General features: G+C 34.8%; 3 protein-coding genes across 3 annotated transcripts; 2 read left to right on the forward strand and 1 right to left on the reverse strand.

Moving 5' to 3' along the window:
- The first annotated feature begins 1,687 nt into the window (after positions 1-1,687).
- On the forward strand, positions 1,688-6,521 carry LOC110672246 (cryptochrome-1). Its single transcript, XM_058137572.1, has 4 exons — positions 1,688-2,314; positions 3,099-3,317; positions 3,922-4,628; positions 4,960-6,521. The coding sequence occupies exons 1-4, from the start codon at positions 1,999-2,001 to the stop codon at positions 5,749-5,751; spliced, it is 2,034 nt and encodes a 677-aa protein (XP_057993555.1). The 5' UTR covers positions 1,688-1,998; the 3' UTR covers positions 5,752-6,521.
- A 402-nt stretch (positions 6,522-6,923) lies between these two features.
- Positions 6,924-9,037, reverse strand: LOC110672257 (aquaporin NIP1-1). Its single transcript, XM_021834986.2, has 5 exons — positions 8,235-9,037; positions 7,924-8,142; positions 7,639-7,845; positions 7,473-7,534; positions 6,924-7,342 (listed from the first exon to the last, which is right to left on the reverse strand). The coding sequence occupies exons 1-5, from the start codon at positions 8,376-8,378 to the stop codon at positions 7,126-7,128; spliced, it is 849 nt and encodes a 282-aa protein (XP_021690678.2). The 5' UTR covers positions 8,379-9,037; the 3' UTR covers positions 6,924-7,125.
- A 2,905-nt stretch (positions 9,038-11,942) lies between these two features.
- Positions 11,943-16,606, forward strand: LOC110672249 (probable protein phosphatase 2C 9). Its single transcript, XM_021834971.2, has 6 exons — positions 11,943-12,225; positions 12,352-12,493; positions 12,995-13,234; positions 13,346-13,622; positions 15,868-16,022; positions 16,177-16,606. Exons 2-6 carry the CDS (start codon positions 12,455-12,457, stop codon positions 16,315-16,317), a joined length of 852 nt encoding a protein of 283 aa, XP_021690663.1. The 5' UTR covers positions 11,943-12,225; positions 12,352-12,454; the 3' UTR covers positions 16,318-16,606.
- The last annotated feature ends 1,314 nt before the right edge of the window (positions 16,607-17,920 follow it).

A 17,920-nucleotide genomic window follows, 5' to 3' on the forward strand; every position in this document is an offset into this window, starting at 1 on the left:
TAATTATTTATTAATTATATAATATTTAATGATAAGATATAAATATAATTAAGAAAATATAATTAAGAATTAACATTTATATAATATAATAGTACATTTATAATTAAGATTTATAAGATAATTTAATGTATTTATATATGAAATTATTAAAAATATATAAAAAATAAAATATAATATTAGGTTGTATATTTTTAGTTAATAATTATATACATATATAAATATATATAATTATATATTTAAAATATATAATACATTTAGAAAAATTTAAAAAATATATGTATAAATTTAGTTTTCAATTCAGTGTAGTGTTAATCTAATTTTTAGTGAAAAATCAGAACTAAACCAAAGTATTAAAAAAGCTTCGATTTGATATAATTCTCCAATTCAATTCGATTTCCTATGCACAACCCCAATGCTTAGTTGTTATACTTTGGAAAACCTCAATTGTCTGTATTTTGAATTATTCATTTTTTTCTTAATAAATATTTATTACATTTTGTTTTATTTTTATAGAGTCATTTCTCTTAATTGAGAATTTATTTTATCTTTATTTTATTATGTTTGGATGTACTATTTTGTTATTCATATGAAAATGTAGTAATTTTTTTTTTTCAATAGGAAGCTAAAATTTAAAGATTATCATATTAGACTCGTAGAAAGACAATGAAATCAAGTAACTATAGATCATCACCGAGTAAAGATTGCTTTTCATCGATTAATCAAGATAAATGCTTTATTAATATGAGCAAATTTTATAAATCAATATAGTTATTTTTATTTTTATTGTATCATGTAATTTATATTAATTTTATTTTTATTTTATTATATAAATAATTTATATTAAATTCACTTATATAAAAATATAATATCATAATAATTTGTAATTTAAATTTTTATCCTGTTCAAATGTATTTTCCTCTCTATAAAGAAAAGAAAAAATTTGATCTTTTTGTTGCATTTATATAACATTTAATGATCTAAAAGTGTGCTTAAGACAATAAAACCCAAATGAAATAGAACAGAACGACGGGGGGTTACATCATAAATCACTTTTAACAGTGACCTATAAATGGAATCTGAGCTTTATGGAAAGCCCCCAATAAAAAGGTGCAAAGGCCCACTCCAACAGAAGAGGCCAATTCCAACTTGTCAGCAATGTCTATCTTTGCCATGTTTGCTGTCCCCTTCTAATTACTGAGTCTTCCATCCAAGACATTGTCAAGTTGAGATGATAATTTCTTCAATATTAACTCCCAAATCATGAAAAAGAATTAGCCAGTGATAGAATCAAGAACAAGCAAAACTACACAAGTATTGAATCCCAAGCATGACTCTTCTAAATGAAACAAGAACCTAGTTTGACAATGATTTGCATGTCTTTTTCCCATGTGGGTAATCCACTCGTACAATTATGGGTCTCTAAATAACTTTCAAATTGAAAATAATCTCACAATAATTCTTTTTAGATAATAACGGCGTCGCAGTTTAGAAAATTTCCACCCTGTCAAATAGAGGATTAGAGACGGAACTAGAGAGGTGGGTGGGATTTGTTTCCTTGCATAGGATAATAGAAAAAAAATAAAAATATAGAAAATAAAAGTTGTGGCCGCAAATTGCCCATCAATTTTGTTGAGTCCCCACTCCAATTGGCCAAGCCCTAATTCATGTCATTGGAAAAGAATTTTCACCCAATACATTTGGAGGAAAATAATTACAAGTGAGACATAATAATAATAATTAAATAAGAGATAATAGCAAAATCCATCACCAACCCTCCAAAATCAAATTTGTTTTATGGGTTATGGTCTAGATTCTCCCATAAATTGAATAGCATGTGCAGAAGTAGAAAAGTTAATATTTTTAATTAAAATTCTCTGGTGAGCTTCAGGAGAAAGGGAAAAGAAAGATAGGCAGATATGGCATATAGCTGACACAAAGAGAGGGAGACAGAGAGAGAGAGAGAGTGGGGGAGTTTGGTTGGTGTAGATTTTTGGGGAGATGTCCATGTCCGGTGGGTGTAGCATAGTCTGGTTCAGGAGAGATCTTAGGGTAGAGGATAACCCAGCACTTGCAGCTGGTGTAAGAGCTGGTGCTGTTGTTGCAGTGTTTATATGGGCACCTGGAGAGGAAGGCCACTATTACCCTGGTAGAGTCTCAAGGTGGTGGCTCAAGCAGAGTTTGGCTCATTTGGACTCCTCTTTGAGGAGCCTTGGAACTACTCTCGTCACCAAGAGATCAACTGATAGTGTTTCTACACTTCTTGAGGTTGTCCAATCTACTGGTGCGACCCAGCTCTTCTTCAACCACTTGTATGGTTAGTCTATCCATCTTCTTGTTTTTTTTTTTTTTTTTTTTTTTTTTTTTGTGTTATTTATCTTCCTGGATGTTAGTGTCGGATTCTATTTAATATAATATTTACTTCTTCTGACTTTCCATCTTTCTTTTCTTTTTGGGTTTTGTTTATTTTGATCTTTGATTTTATCTTTTTCTGTTTGTTGTGCCTTTGAAATATTTAAATAATTGCATGGTTGTTCAACATGTTTATTTGATGAATTGGGTACACTCGACTTCCTAATATTCTTAATTGATCCGGTGATTGCTTCTATTATGAGGTAAGTTGTCTAGGAATTGGCATCAGATAAATTTGTGATCCCACTGTTCTATTTTCTTCTCTGCAGGACTTGTGTGTAATTGTTCTTACTACTTAGATTGGTCAGTTTCTATTTGTGATCTTCTCATACTATACTGCAGCTTGAGGCTGTTTGGGGTTGAGGTTGGTAGCTCAGAATAAGCGAGTATCAATTTAAAAAGTATTATTTTAAATGTTATTGAAAAAAGTTGTAGTTGTTCTAGAGTTTTTATCACTAAAGCATGCTAAATTTAATTTTAAACTAATTTTTATTATTTTAAAATAATATATTTTAATTGTAGCTTAAACATACCCTCAATTAGTTACAGAAAATGGGAATTTGTCTGATCTAGTTTTATTGAAACTAAGTTTTTCTGCAGGGAATTTTTGAAATTCCTGCTGTATAGTTTAGGAAGAAAATAATACAATCTTGAATTTCAACATTGACTGGCAGTTTACTGTTTTTCAGACCCCTTGTCACTGGTTAGGGATCACCGGGCAAAGGAAGTTTTGACTGCTCAAGGAATAGCTGTGAGATCCTTCAATGCAGATTTGCTTTATGAACCGTGGGACGTTAATGATGCCCAAGGATGCCCTTTCACGACCTTTGCTGCATTCTGGGAAAGATGCCTTAGCATGCCTTATGATCCAGAGGCTCCACTTCTCCCACCTAAAAGGATTATCCCAGGTCTGTCTTCTTGCAAGTCTGTTTTGATTTTTTCACCCAGACAGAGGACTGCTCCTGTTTTGTATGTGTGAATCAAGTGAATACCTTATAGAATAACAAAAGCATGAGAATGAGTAGAACTTTAGGGGTCAAAAATCGTATTCATGCATGATGTCTATTATTGGTGCCATATTCTACAAGGGACCAATTTGAATTCATTTGCTCTTCATGAAGAAGAAAGAAAGAGAGAGTTGCGTTTCCCATGCTTCTTAATAATGATTGCAATTGCTAAACAAGTGGGACAAGCTTTGCATTCCTTGGTAGATTTAATGAGAAAGCCAGTGTTAAAATATGTGCCAATAGCATTTCGCCACCACACTGAACGTTGAGGTAGGCATTAACTCAGCATTTCCTACAACACTTCCATCATTATTTGATTTTCTCTTAGATACCATGTTAGCAGAACTCCTTCAGATAGCATGATGCAAATGACCCTAGGAGTTATTTTTCTTTTTTATGATTTGCTGTATAACATACATGCTCTGCAAGATATTTCTAATTTGTGATTTACTGAACAACTGATTTCATCTCCAATATGCTTTTGAACATTGCTTGCACTTTACAGGTGATATATCGAGATGCCCTTCAGACTTATTGATATTTGAAGATGAATCAGAGAGGGGAAGTAATGCACTGCTTGCTCGAGCATGGTCACCTGGGTGGAGCAATGCTGATAAGGCTTTGACCACATTTGTCAATGGACCACTAATTGAATACTCTAAGAATCGTAGGAAGGCTGACAGTGCCACAACCTCCTTTCTTTCTCCCCATTTGCATTTTGGAGAGGTTAGTGTCAGAAAGGTCCTTCACCTTGTTCGCATCAAGCAGGTTCTTTGGGCAAATGAAGGGAACAAGGCTGGTGAAGAGAGTGTAAACTTGTTTCTTAAGTCAATTGGTTTGAGAGAATATTCAAGATACCTGAGTTTTAACCATCCTTACAGTCATGAACGGCCTCTTCTTGGTCACCTTAAATTTTTCCCTTGGGTTGTAGATGAAGGCTATTTCAAGGCTTGGAGACAAGGTAGAACTGGTTATCCATTAGTTGATGCAGGAATGAGAGAGTTGTGGGCCACTGGTTGGCTGCATGATCGAATAAGAGTAGTAGTTTCTAGTTTCTTTGTGAAGGTTCTACAGCTTCCTTGGAGGTGGGGAATGAAGTATTTCTGGGATACCCTCTTGGATGCTGATTTAGAGAGTGATGCTCTTGGTTGGCAGTACATATCTGGTACTCTCCCTGATGGTCGTGAGTTTGATCGTATAGACAATCCCCAGGTGCAGATTTTTAGTATTTTATTATGGCTTCATTGATTGTTTGCATTCTTGGGCATTATCACATGAATTATTTCAGAAGCTTCCTGGAAATAAAATTGAAGATTATATGCAGATTCAATGTTAATTGTTTTTCTTTTCCTTTTGTTTTGTTCTTTTTTTGTGGTACTAAATCCCTCTTTTGATGTCTTTTCTCTACAAAACTTAAGAAAATTTACTCTATTTTAATAATGCTATTAAGATTTTTATATTCTACTTTATATGTGTCACCTATTCAATCTTTCTTGGAGTAGACTCCTGAGAACATTTTCATTTGGTTACTATTCTTCGACAGTTTGAGGGTTACAAATTTGATCCAAATGGAGAATATGTACGACGTTGGCTTCCAGAACTTGCCAGGCTACCAACTGAATGGATACACCATCCATGGAATGCACCTGAATCTGTGCTCCAAGCTGCCGGAATTGAGCTCGGATCAAATTATCCTCTCCCAATTGTAGGGATAGATGCAGCTAAAGTCAGGCTGCAGGAAGCACTTTCAGAGATGTGGCAGCAAGAAGCAGCATCAAGAGCTGCCATTGAGAATGGGACCGAGGAAGGGCTTGGAGACTCATCTGAATCAGCCCCAATTGCGTTCCCTCAAGACATACAAATGGAAGAAAGCCATGAACCTGTAAGAAATAACCTTCCTACTACAATTTGGCGTTATGAGGATCAGATGGTCCCAAGCATGACTTCTTCCTTGGTAAGAGTTGGAGAGGAAGAAACTTCTTCAGATCTTCGAAATTTTTCGGATGATAGCAGAGCAGAGGTGCCAAGAAATGTAAATGTCAATCAAGAACAAAGAAGAGACAACTTGGGGGCTTCACAAACCATCGGTGGTAACAACAATTTGCCACATTTTAGTGTTGGTCTGGGAAATATTGAAGATTCAACAGCAGAATCTTCAAGTAGTGGTAGGAGAGAGAGAGATGGAGGCATAGTTCCAGTCTGGTCCCCTCCATCTGCTAGTTACTCAGAACAGTTTGCTGGTGATGAAAATGGAATTGGAACAAGTTCTTATTTGCAGAGGCATCCACGATCGCACCAGATAATGAATTGGAGGCGGCTATCACAGACTGGATAAGAAGTAAGAACTCTGAAGGACTGGAAAGGCTAAAAATGTCCAGCACCCTCTTACTCGTGATTGTCGTGATTGCAGTTCATACTTAGTCCTACAATCGGTGTTATAGTTGTCTGCAAGGTCCTTTTGCCTGATGATTGAAGGTTCATGGTCTGAAGAAATTATATTTGGCCCAAGAATTCTTACAATCTTAGATCATACGGCCAGTCTCATATAGATCTGCTATCAAGTCTGTTAAACAAATATGAGGATTAATAAGTGAATAGAGTGGACTTATGATAATTTGCAGGATGAGTGGTATTAATTATTCCTGACTCTGAATCTTTCTCTTTTCAACAGGTAAAAAACATATATTCATGGCGAGACTTGGTGCTAGGAGGTGGAGAACGCAATGGTGCATAATCCTGTTAGTTAGCGGGTTGATAAACCAAGTCCCAGTACTTGTATCATTAGCCATCTATGTTCTTCTCACCAATTTAATCTGATCAGTGGTGACCTTCAATGTGTATCATAGTCCGAAGAGATTCAAGCAGCCCATCTTCTTCTCACCAATTTAATCTGATCAGTGGTGACCTTCAATGTGTATCATAATACGAAGAGATTCAGGCAGCCCATCTGCTATCCTTTTCTGTACCTTTTGTACCATAATACATAGTTCTGCTGTATAGTATTTAGAAGCGAGGGATGAGAGTGATCATTGAGATTTGTAGTTCTCTAATAAACCCAGGTTTGTGCTTTTCTATTTAATTGATTGGGCAGATGATTTTCTGTTATTCTTGCTTGACTTTGATTTCTGGCTCTAGCAAGTTTTTTTCCTTTTTTTAACCAGCATAACGTCTTAAATGGGAGAATAATCGTTGCATCTTTTTGTATTACAAAATATAGCTCAAATGAGGTGTTTTGAGTGAAAAAAGATGGAAATGACTCAGTATTGAATTTATTTATTGTGCTTGTTAGGTGGTGTAAACTGTCAACAGAGCCAATAGAAAAACTGAAGTGAAAATGATGGAAATTAACTTTTTTTAGTAGAATGAAAAAAAAAAAAGGATGCATTTACCACCGCACATTTCTTAAATTGCAGATAAAGGGAATGATAAAAAGATGAACCGTTTTGATTTATACAAATTTCCCCCTTTTTATTGCAGTCATATTTTATGCATGAAGGGGCAAACTGCTGACACATGTTTTCTTTCCTTTCATTTTTATCTTTTCTGCCATGCATATTGGCAGAAGACTCTCTCTCTCTCTCTTCAATCCTCCTAAACTTTTTGAGCATAGATGCAGTTAGGAATAATTTCTTGTGCTTCAGGCATGAGCAAAGTGATTTTCCATGGTCCTAAAATACTTCACCATCTGAAGCTGTGGAAGCATACCTGTCTAAGGCTCAGCTGGTGAATAAAGATAATTAAGTACGATTTTGTTCTTCTCCTCAGGTTTTTCAGGGTTAGGCACCCGAAGCATGCTGTATATTAAAGCTGCGGCCAAAGCTCCAAGGATAGGGGACACGATAAAGACCCAAAGATTCTTGTAAACACCTGAGACAATTGCAGGGCCTAAGCTTCTTGCAGGGTTCATTGAAGCTCCAGTGATCGGTCTGCAGAATTTGAGGAATAAAGGAATCCAAGCTTAAGAATATTCACAAGTGGTGGTAAGTAATGATGGAGGAAGTGCTGGAATAGAGCACAGTTTAAAGCAGTGATTAGTGAGGGAGTGAGTTTATTTACCCAGCAAGCAAGACATTAAATAGCAGCGTACCGCCAATTGCTACACCAGAAAGGTCTTTGCTCTGGTTTGTTTGGTCAATCATGTAGAGGATTCTTCAGATTAGATAGAGCTAGGCATGGTCTTTTAAGCAAGTAATAAAATCAACTGAATAAAATGTGATCATACCCCTCTATGATCTGTAGCAACACCACAAATACTGAACATTAAATTAAACGTGATTATAAATTCCCATATGACAGCTTCAAGATCAGAGGTTGAGTCCTTGTACTGAGTCATTGTTGCTTGAATATCATCTTGGTCATGGAACAGCACTTTAAGGGTAAGACAAGCAAGTGTCGCTCCCACTACCTGAGCCAGGATATACATAGGTACCTACACAAACAATACCGTGTGAATAATATTCTGTTTTGTTTCTTTTACACGATACACATCTAAGTGAAAATGTCTCACATTTTTCCAAGAAAATTTCCGTGCAGCAGCTAAGGCAATGCTAACTGCAGGATTAAAGTGTGCACCAGAGACATGCCCAAGTGCATAAATTGCTGCCATCAGAACTACACCCCACGCAATTGCTATACCCACAATTGTCAGTTTTTGAACTTTGTCTGTCAGGGCAGCACCACAGCCCACAAATATAAGAATATATGTACCTATCAGCTCGGCAATTATCTGCTAAACCAAAGAAACAAATATCTTTTCTAAGAAAGATAACCATATTTTTGTCATGAAAAATCAGACTTTTAACTATGAAATTTGGCCACCTTTTGAAGAACAGATGGAGAACCATCGTCAGTGAGGAACCATTCGCGGGAACGACTTGCCTTTGCTTCTGCAGCCACCGAGTATTTAGTAGGCAGTTGAGGTTTAGGGGAGACTACACTAGTGATCGAATTGGGGCTTGCCATTGCAGCACTTAGGAACTAAACCAAATTGGGAATAGCTTTGTAGCCACCCACTTCACATGTTCTTATACTATGATTAGCTTGAACGTGAAAGAGCTGTGAAGGAAAATGCCATGGATGTATGCGTTTAACTCTGACCGAACCAGTAAGCAATTTGGCAATATGGAATCTAGTGGAAGCTGGACTAATTCAATCTCCTGATCATGTATAAAAGGGAATCATCTTATGGCATCCAAGGGCTTCCACACTAGGATTTAACGCGGGAATAACATTTGTTGCTTAGGAAGTGTCAGCATTACAGACAACAGATGCAACTGTCCAATGTGAAATGACCCTTGAAAATCCATCTTACATTCTTAGTCGGCATCGCTGGGGATAGGTGCTAAAACAAATCATTAGAGTCTATACATGATAAGAGAATAAGGAAAAAAAAAAAGTAGCAGTTTTGTGAACACAAAACTTGACAGGGTGGTTGTCTGTCTTCACTTGTAGCCTGTAGACCCAGAAGCATCGGCGTCGGCCAACCTGGTCAATAGATAAATTTGCACATATTCTGGAAATTGTTTCTTCTTGATTCCTTTTATTATTTTCCAACATATGTTGAAGTACCAATGTTAATAGTTCGATGCTGCAAAGTGAAAGATTACTTCCTGAATAGGATAAAATGGGTGATTCAGTGCACGAAACATTCCACACATTTATAACCATGTAGTCTTACCTATTTTTGAGACTAAAATCTATGACCTTTAGATCGCAAATGGAGGAATTTCACATAACTAAATAATTTTAATACCACTCAATAAAATGATAACCAAGGTGAAATTGGCTCTGAAGTACAAAGCAGGGATAATTCTACTGGTCATATTAGTAGATGTGAACTTCACCAGAAAATTATGACCATTTCTTATGCTTTTACAGAATATGATTTTTGGTTTTGTTCAAGGATAATTCAGTCTTTTGGCAAAGGAGACTCCCTGATTTTTCAATTATAAACAAACAAACAAACAAAACAATATCTAAAGGAATCCTGTGTTTGAGTGGAAATTATGCCATTGAGGATTGGCTGTAGTCGGGTTTTTGTTTTTGCCGTCCAAAATCAACAGAATAATCATAAAGGGTCAATCAGAGGAATGTGGTTTAAAATTTAATAATACTGTGATTAGGATTGCCTTGCAAATTTTTAATGTTTAATGCTCTAAATTATTATTGAGAATATCTTTTAGGCTTTTTGACTTGAGCAGGGTCACATTATCAGGATGCTACACCAATGAACTGCTAAGAGCTTTCTTTTTGAAATATTAAAAAAATTGACATATATATTGTAATTTTCAATATTATCCATGCAATTTTATTATTTTTGTTATTGCAAATTTAATATATATAATGCAATATTAATTTGAAAATTGATCCATGATAATATTTTTTTACAAAATTATAGAATACTAAATTTAATATGATAATTAAGGAAATAGTTTTCTTAATTAAAAACATTTAAAAAATGATTTTTCTTAATGTGAACCTCTGTAATGTACTAAATATTTGGATTGAAATACTGATCAATATTAGTTTTAATTCCATGAACCCATTTACACATATATGCATTATTATTATTATTATTGGCTTGCCATTAATTTTTCAATTTTGAGACATTGTTATTAACACAGAAGTAGTTCACATCAAAATTTTTACAATTTCAAGGGCTATATATAATTAAATAAGAAGATGAAAATTTTAGATTTCAAATATTAAAAATAATTAAAAAAAGTGTAATAATGGTTGGGGGGTTATAGGGATTATTATAAAATCTAGATATGATAGTATCAAAATGATTCACACCCACTTCCAAATTCTGCCCTTGTCACCTCCACTCTCCACGCGAAGCATTATTGGGATACAAGTTATTGCACTCTGGATTCTTCAAATTATGAAAGCCAAGAGCAAATGCCAAGAAAAGAGTTCTAATGATACAGTTGCTTTGCTTATATAGGCAGGCAAGAGTCCCTTGTTAAGGAATAAAATCCCACTAGAATACAGAAGGAGTGTCTCTTCAATGTCCATAGTCCTTAGTGGGAGAGGGGACAGTGCCTATAATTTTTTGACGTGGTTGATAATGACATCATAGCCCTAACCCATCAAAGATTTTGGTGGTGCCATACTAAGAAGCAAAGCCAGAATAGGAATCATGGGTTTTGGTTTTTATAGTTTAAAAAAAAGTTCATGGGTGCTTTCTTGCTCTGCAAAGGAAAAGGGTCAATCATACTGCAACTTTCTACTGGCAAAAGCATAGGATTCGATTCGTGAGGACCACTTCTTGTATAAGTCAACACCCCTTTTATACAACCAAAAAAAAAAAGCAATACAAATATTATTGGGGTTACGAAAAGAAAAGGGTTAAACCTAATTATATGTATGTGCAAAATTTTTGCTCTTAGTTCATTAATCAAGATGGGCAAAACTTTTGCTCTTAGTTGATTAGTTAGCTATAGCCAGAAAACTTAAGAAAATGGAATACAGAGTGTGTGGAAAGAGATATGTTGGTAATAAACATTAACATGTGGCTATGGAGCCCATTCTGTTTCTTTTCTCAGCTTTAGAGAAAGGAGAATCAAGAGTTGCATTAATTTGCATGCAAAAAAGGATCATTTCGCGAAGCATTATTGAAGACTGCGCATGAACCGGCCCTGGAATAACATCTCTCATTGCTAAGATTGTTGCTTCCAACTATTATGCGCCTCGTAACAATTAATGGGTTTTTTTTTTTTTTTAATATAAAATCTATGTTTATTAACTATTTGTTGATTTCTAACTTTCCTGTCTAATTAGAATGAAATTAAAATCATCCACACAAGTTGCCAAACACAGTAGATATTATAGGATGTAGGATCAATTCGCTGAAGATTTCGAATGAAGAAATCAGTTCATCACTCTTTTGTTTTGTTTTGTTTGGTCAAATTAAAGGAAACACAAGCATTTAATTCCTGTAATTTTGGTAGATATTTATGATCATGGCTACTCTTCCCTTTTTAAAAGTTGCAGTGTCAGAAGACCAAATCAATTTGTATGGTAGTGGGATGCAACAGATAAAGCATTACAGATTGAGATGGTCATTGTGATCACAATCAAAAGTGTTGCACTGCCTACCTGTATATGTTTCAACATATAGCAAGCACCTACTATTAATTTTGGCTGCTACATACGAAATTTCTCTTGTCAATTCAATGGGACAACCACCACTTGCCGAGAAGGAGAAAACCAAACGCTGGGTGGATGGTGGTTTGCTGGGTCATAGTCGACAAAAGCATCGCAGTAAATGCGATTAATTAACATCATATTTATTAAAATTAATAAATATGTAAATTTTAATTTAAAATTCTTAATACTTTCAACTTAAAAAATTCTTTGCAAGAGATGTATTTGTTAATTTAATTTTAATTGAGATTTTAATTCAAAATTTCAGAGAGAGGAAGAAACGTAAAATATAAACAGTAGGAGAGGCAAAAGTCAACAGGAAAGAAAGAAGTCTGCTTTAGTGGCACACTTTTTCTTTATTACTAAAATTTCTTTTTACTTTTCTTCCTCGCTGCAATGCAAAGACTCTCTACACAAATCGATCATAAAACTATTATTCGATCTCTTTCTATATAGCCTAATCCTTATTCTTTATCAAAATTAATCAAGAAATAAATTAAAAAAAATTCCAATTCTCTCTTTTTTTTTTTAATTTTTTCTATTATCTTTGCTTTATTCAGTTGCCTGTTCGAACTAATAAGAAGCAGAAGTTAATATCAGCTCCCATCAAACAACAGCTGAGGTTAACCCATTTTTAGCTCTTAAATTGGATCGCTTATAGGTAATTCTTTAATACCCAGTTCTTTTCTTTTTTGACACTTTGTTACGTTTTAGGAAATTTTTAATAGGGTTTGTATGTGCCTATTTTTTTCTTTGTACCATTGAGTTTGGATTTTTGATATTGCAGATTGTGGATTTAAGGAGGTCGGTCTGCTCTGGAATTTGGACCGGAGGTGCATGGTGGGACTTTAATTGAACAAGTTGGAGGTAGTTTGCGTAGTTTTGATCCTATGGGTAGGTTGTGCTGTTTTGTTACTTCCTACTCTCAGGTAATTCTGCAAAATTCTGTTCCTTCTGGGATTTAATTGTTGGATTCTAGTGGATAAAGTTTAGATTACCTAATTGTTGAGTGAGGTAATCATTCATATCGAGTGTTGGTTGTGAAGGGATGAGTAATGCTCTATTGAATGTAAGGCCTATGCTTTAAAAATTAAAACTGACTGCTAGAATTTGCAGGGTATATGTAATGTCATGCTAAATGCAAAAAACTGCTTTGAAGGTTATTTGTTTATGGAGGTTTAATTTATTAAGTTGTTCTATGCAACCACATCAAAAACTGGAAAAGAAAATATGGTTGCTAGTTTCCTCATATTCTTTCATTATTAATCCAGTAACTTATGTGCCTCATTTGCATGGAAATCTCTTTATAGTGCCATTGCTTCTGCATCATCTCATTACTTTATGGACTTGGAACTTATTGTTGCTTATTTTCATATCCCTATGTACCTCTGAACTGTGTCAAATATAAATTGAGAACATTTTCAATATAGCTTGTAGGAGGACGTTCATCATCAAGCTCTGGCAAGGGAAAAAACCATGAGGGTTTAATCAAGTACGGTTTCAGCCTAATAAAAGGGAAAGCTAATCATCCCATGGAGGATTATCACGTTGCTAAGTTTGTGCAGATTCAAGGACATGAATTAGGACTTTTTGCTATTTATGATGGCCATTTGGGAGATGGTGTGCCTGCATATCTACAGAAGCATTTGTTTTCCAATATCCTAAAGGAGGTGTGGCATTGTTCTGAACTTCTAATGGCCGTCCAAACATTTTGGTTTAAGCTAATTACACAATAATTTGGGAGGGGAGTACTCTAACACTTTCTCATTTCATCATTCTAGGAAGAGTTCTGGATTGACCCCAACAGATCTATCTCAAAAGCCTATGAGAGGACTGACCAGGCAATTCTCTCTCATGGTTCTGACTTGGGGCGAGGTGGCTCTACAGCTGTGACTGCAATTTTGCTAAATGGTCAAAAATTATGGGTAGCTAATGTTGGGGATTCAAGAGCTGTCCTTTCAAGAGGGGGTCAGGCAATTCAGATGAGTACAGACCATGAACCTAACACTGAAAGAGGCAGCATAGAGCACAGGGGTGGCTTTGTCTCAAACATGCCAGGTTTTTCAACATTAGTCATTACTAATAACAAATTTGTTGTGATATCTACTAATGTGAAGTTTACATGAATGGTATTCTTAAAAAAAATTTAACTTGTCACAAACTGCCAAGCATCCTTTTCATGGGGGAACCTGGAAGCCTCCAGTTCTTGAATGGTTTGTAGTTTATTATCCATTCAAGCAGTAGATATGTCCATTTACTATCCTGAAATTTTCAAGCAATTGACAGTTGATATCTCCCAATACCTGGTTAGATATTAGAAGAGTGAATTATCTGCTTTGCTGGAATTTGTGCATTATTCAAAGTATAATATATGTGCCTGCTAGTTATCATTAATCCATCAGAGTACTTGAGGGGGAAAAAAATATAGGAGAAAAGTTAAAAATCAATCACTTGCTTTGTTCCACAAAGAAGGCAGTGTAGAAACTTCCATGCATATTGTTCAAAATTTTTGTTTGGAGCAGTCAGCTCCCTCGCTTCCTTTTACATTGAGCACTAAGGTTATGCATTCAAGCAGTAGATATGTCCATTTATGGGGGATGCTGGAAGCCTCCAGTTCTTGAATGGGTTTGTAGTTTATTATCCATTCAAGCAGTAGATATTTCCATTTACTATCGTGAAATTTTCAAACAATTGACAGTTGATATCTCCCAATACCTGGTTAGATAGTACAAGAGTGAATTATCATCTTTGCTGGAATTTGTGCATTATTCAAACTATAATATATGTGCCTGCTAGTTATCCTTGATCCATCAGAGTACTTGAGGGGAAAAAAAATATAGGAGAAAGATTAAAAATCAATCACTTGCTTTGTTCCACAAGGAAGGCAGTTTAGAAACTTCCATGCATATTGTGCAAAATTTTTGTTTGGAGCAGTCAGCTCCCTGCCTCCTTTTTACATTGAGCACTAAGGGTATGCATAGTAATGCGATATTTTTCTTATATTAATTATGCTTGATAAGAAGCATAGTTTTTCTTTTGTGACAATCCTTTTTTGGCCATTAGGGACTTAGTGGCTAAAATCTTTGAAGGCATTTTCATGTCACTGAGGTTAAGGGTAATGGATGAGGATTTCAAAACTTTATTCATTTCTGTTTCTAAACTTTCTCCAGTGGTCTCTCAAATTTCTCTAGTGAAATTTCTTCTTTACAAATTCTTAATTTCTTGAGCTAAAATCATCTAATAATGAAGGTTTATTTGAAGTAAAGAAAAGCAAATCTACACTTCTACATTCAAATTTTTGCAAATGGTGAGTTATTTGTATTTGTTGTTAATGTTTTTGCCCATTTGACGAATAAAATTATGGTTTATGCTATGTTGTTTATGAATTTACAGAATCAAGTATTAATTTGCCCAAACTATAGGTTATTGTCTATTTTTCTATGTCAAAACTCTCAAAATCAAAGTTAAAATTATCAAGAACCTTCTATACACTCTTTTTTATGGTAATGAGGTTAGTGCTACCTAGCTATTTTAGTTTTAAATTGAATAATGTCAATAATTTCTAAGAATGATTGATTTAATGTCTGTATTTGATAAATTTATGCTTATTATTTAGTTGTGTGTCTTAATTTTAATTATATCTTTAAATATCTATTTATTTCATGAATTTTGCAATTTTTTCAAAAAAATTGGCATAGTGATAGGCCGTTGCCGTTATGTCAGTGCTGGTACAGGCTTGTTTCAATATTTGCAAACGCGGCCACAGGCCGTGATTTAAAACCATGTGCTTTTCCTTTTGAGGAACCTTGTTACTTGTTCAAATTGAGTCATGTCTTTGCTTCCAAATAATTCAGGGTCAGTTGGAATTTGGAAGGATGTTACTTCACATTTGTTTGTTTTATGGCTTGTTTCCAATCCATCTCTAGGTGGAATTTGGAAGTGCTTTATTCTGTATTTTCTAAGGGCTATTCCTAAATTTCCTATGACCAGCTGTTTCTTTTTTCAGAAAAAGGAAAAATGCCTTGTTATGTTTTGCACAACGTGGGACTTCTGCACTTTTGATTGATAGGAATTTTGCTACCAATTTTTCAGCATATGAAAATGATTTGATCCTCCGATAAAATCTGTATTTTGCTTCTCTAATTTGCATGTCACTGATTGCAACATGAAATCACCTCATACAAGCTTATACGGACTGGCAATAAGCTCAAATGTTGACTTGTGGCTTTAATCAATTAAGGTCGGCAGTCAGGTTAATATTTAATTTGTATTTACTGGACTGCCTTTCACAACTTATTTTCAGGAGATGTCCCTAGAGTTAATGGGCAGCTGGCAGTTTCTCGTGCTTTTGGAGACAAGAGCCTTAAATCACATCTGCGATCTGACCCTGACATGCAAGAAACTATCATAGATAACAATATAGATACCTTAATCCTTGCAAGTGACGGCCTTTGGAAGGTGAATCATTTCAGATAAATTTCTTCTAGTCGTACCAGCAGCCATTCTTTACTATAGAGAATTTACTAGATTGTGCTATCATGCCTGCATTAGAAAAATGTCCATAAATTCTCCTTTTTTTTTTCTCTCTCCTTTTGGTTTGCAAATAATCCAGGTGCTTACAAATCAAGAGGCTGTTGATATTGCAAGAAAGATTAAAGACCCACTGAAAGCAGCAAAGCAGTTAACAGCTGAGGCATTGAAAAGAGACAGTAAAGATGATATATCTTGTGTTGTTGTTAGGTTTAGGGGGTAAAGCTTATTGAACGCTATCTTTCTCGTGGTGCTGCGTGTATACCTACTATGAGAGTTCCTTTACACAGGTTGCCAGTTTGTGGATTAGACAAACGACAATTACATACTTGGTTGGGGTCATTGAGAGTTCTACGGTGGTTTGTAATTGCCAAAGAGAGGGAAGGACAAAAGAGTTCCCCAGCCTTTGTAAATTTATTTTATTGATTAGGTTCTGGTGTTTGAAATTGTTTGATTTCATTATGAAATTGAATCAGAAATCTAACAAAAATCGTCTTATAATCTCCACAGAAGATCATGTTTCTTTATATATATATATATGAAGAAAATGGTTTTGATTGCTCTTGGAGGGACTTTCCAGGACTTTCCAGACTAATTCACTGGGGGGAAAATGAAGGGCATCCTTTATCTGCTATTGTTTTGAGCTCAAGCAGTTCAGAATTGTTCCCTTAAAGTCTATAAGATTTCACATCAAAACATTCATTAGAAGAACATCTGCATCGAGCTTTCATGTAATTTGAAAGCTCAAGATTGTCTCTTTGGCCTTGTTTTTGCCCTCAAACTGGATTTTTATTGCGGCATTGTATTGCGTCTTGAGGAAATGGTGATCAGGGAATTCAGAGATACCCTTGCCTGGTGCTTCTTTAGCATACGTGGTAAATGTTCAATGCAAGTTAAAGCTTCCCTGTTATAGATTTTTATGCATGTTTGGTTGACTTTCGAAATAGAATGGGAACAGAAAATAAATATCTAAATATTGTAAAAATCATATTTACATTTTTTGTTTTAAAATAATTAAATAAAAAAATTAATGATACTTAAAAAAAATATTTGAAATTGATACTATTCCCATTTAAATTCAAGTTATTTTATTATTACAATGTCATAATTTTTTTGGTACATAAAAAATATTTTGAATTCGTATTAAATAGTAAAATGAATCTTATTTCAACAATTAGATTTCATTTCAATTCTCCGAGAATCAACCATGGCCATGGCCTAGGGCATGGGAGTATGTGACTTCATACGAGAATTGATGCGAGTGATGATTTTAATAATGTTTTTTTTTTTTTAAAGTGGGGTTTGTTAGATTCTGTGTAAACACACTAGTATTAGGTCAGAGATCAATTTCGTGATTTTCCTTTACCTTCTCTCGAAAAAAGAAATGAAACGACAAACATTTAACAGGATCAGAAAATAATATTTATTCTTAATGATTTTTGTTACCACATTACCACAAGCAAGCCAAGGAGCTTTTCATGAGCGGCCAAGATGCCAACATGACACCAGCAGCCAGATGCCTCAAGTATTATCGACTAGTCAGAAGAAACAGCTCTTGTTTAGCAAGTTATTGGGAACTCTGATTGATCTTTGGATCACAATCATCAGCAAGCTAAGTACATATTCAGGGTAAAGTCATGAATCTGAAAATGCAAAGAGAGAGATGCAGAGACGGATTTCAGTTCATACCAGTTGACAACAGATAGCAAACTCGATGGAATTTATTTATTTATTTTTTACCATGACGCAATCAAACAAGTATTGTTAGTTGTTATACATTCATGGTGCTCCTAACGCTTGTATTTTTCCTTCCCCTTCTTGGCACC

This window comes from Hevea brasiliensis, chromosome 16, assembly GCF_030052815.1.
Source record: "Hevea brasiliensis isolate MT/VB/25A 57/8 chromosome 16, ASM3005281v1, whole genome shotgun sequence".
Classification (NCBI taxonomy): domain Eukaryota; kingdom Viridiplantae; phylum Streptophyta; class Magnoliopsida; order Malpighiales; family Euphorbiaceae; genus Hevea; species Hevea brasiliensis.

What these genes read in the sequence shown, in the direction of transcription:
- LOC110672246 (XM_058137572.1), top strand. Translation starts at nt 1,999, where the DNA reads ATGTCCATGTCCGGTGGGTGTAGCATAGTCTGGTTCAGGAGAGATCTT. An exon ending in ACCTAAAAGGATTATCCCAG is followed by an intron (nt 3,318 to 3,921) that starts GTCTGTCTTCTT and finishes TGCACTTTACAG; the next exon opens with GTGATATATCGAGATGCCCT. An exon ending in ATCGTATAGACAATCCCCAG is followed by an intron (nt 4,629 to 4,959) that starts GTGCAGATTTTT and finishes ATTCTTCGACAG; the next exon opens with TTTGAGGGTTACAAATTTGA.
- LOC110672257 (XM_021834986.2), bottom strand. Translation starts at nt 8,378, where the DNA reads ATGGCAAGCCCCAATTCGATCACTAGTGTAGTCTCCCCTAAACCTCAA. An exon ending in TTGCTACAGATCATAGAGGG is followed by an intron (nt 7,535 to 7,638) that starts GTATGATCACAT and finishes CAAACAAACCAG; the next exon opens with AGCAAAGACCTTTCTGGTGT. An exon ending in TTTAATGTCTTGCTTGCTGG is followed by an intron (nt 7,343 to 7,472) that starts GTAAATAAACTC and finishes CAAATTCTGCAG; the next exon opens with ACCGATCACTGGAGCTTCAA.
- LOC110672249 (XM_021834971.2), top strand. Translation starts at nt 12,455, where the DNA reads ATGGGTAGGTTGTGCTGTTTTGTTACTTCCTACTCTCAG. An exon ending in TTGTTACTTCCTACTCTCAG is followed by an intron (nt 12,494 to 12,994) that starts GTAATTCTGCAA and finishes TTTTCAATATAG; the next exon opens with CTTGTAGGAGGACGTTCATC. An exon ending in TTTCCAATATCCTAAAGGAG is followed by an intron (nt 13,235 to 13,345) that starts GTGTGGCATTGT and finishes TCATCATTCTAG; the next exon opens with GAAGAGTTCTGGATTGACCC.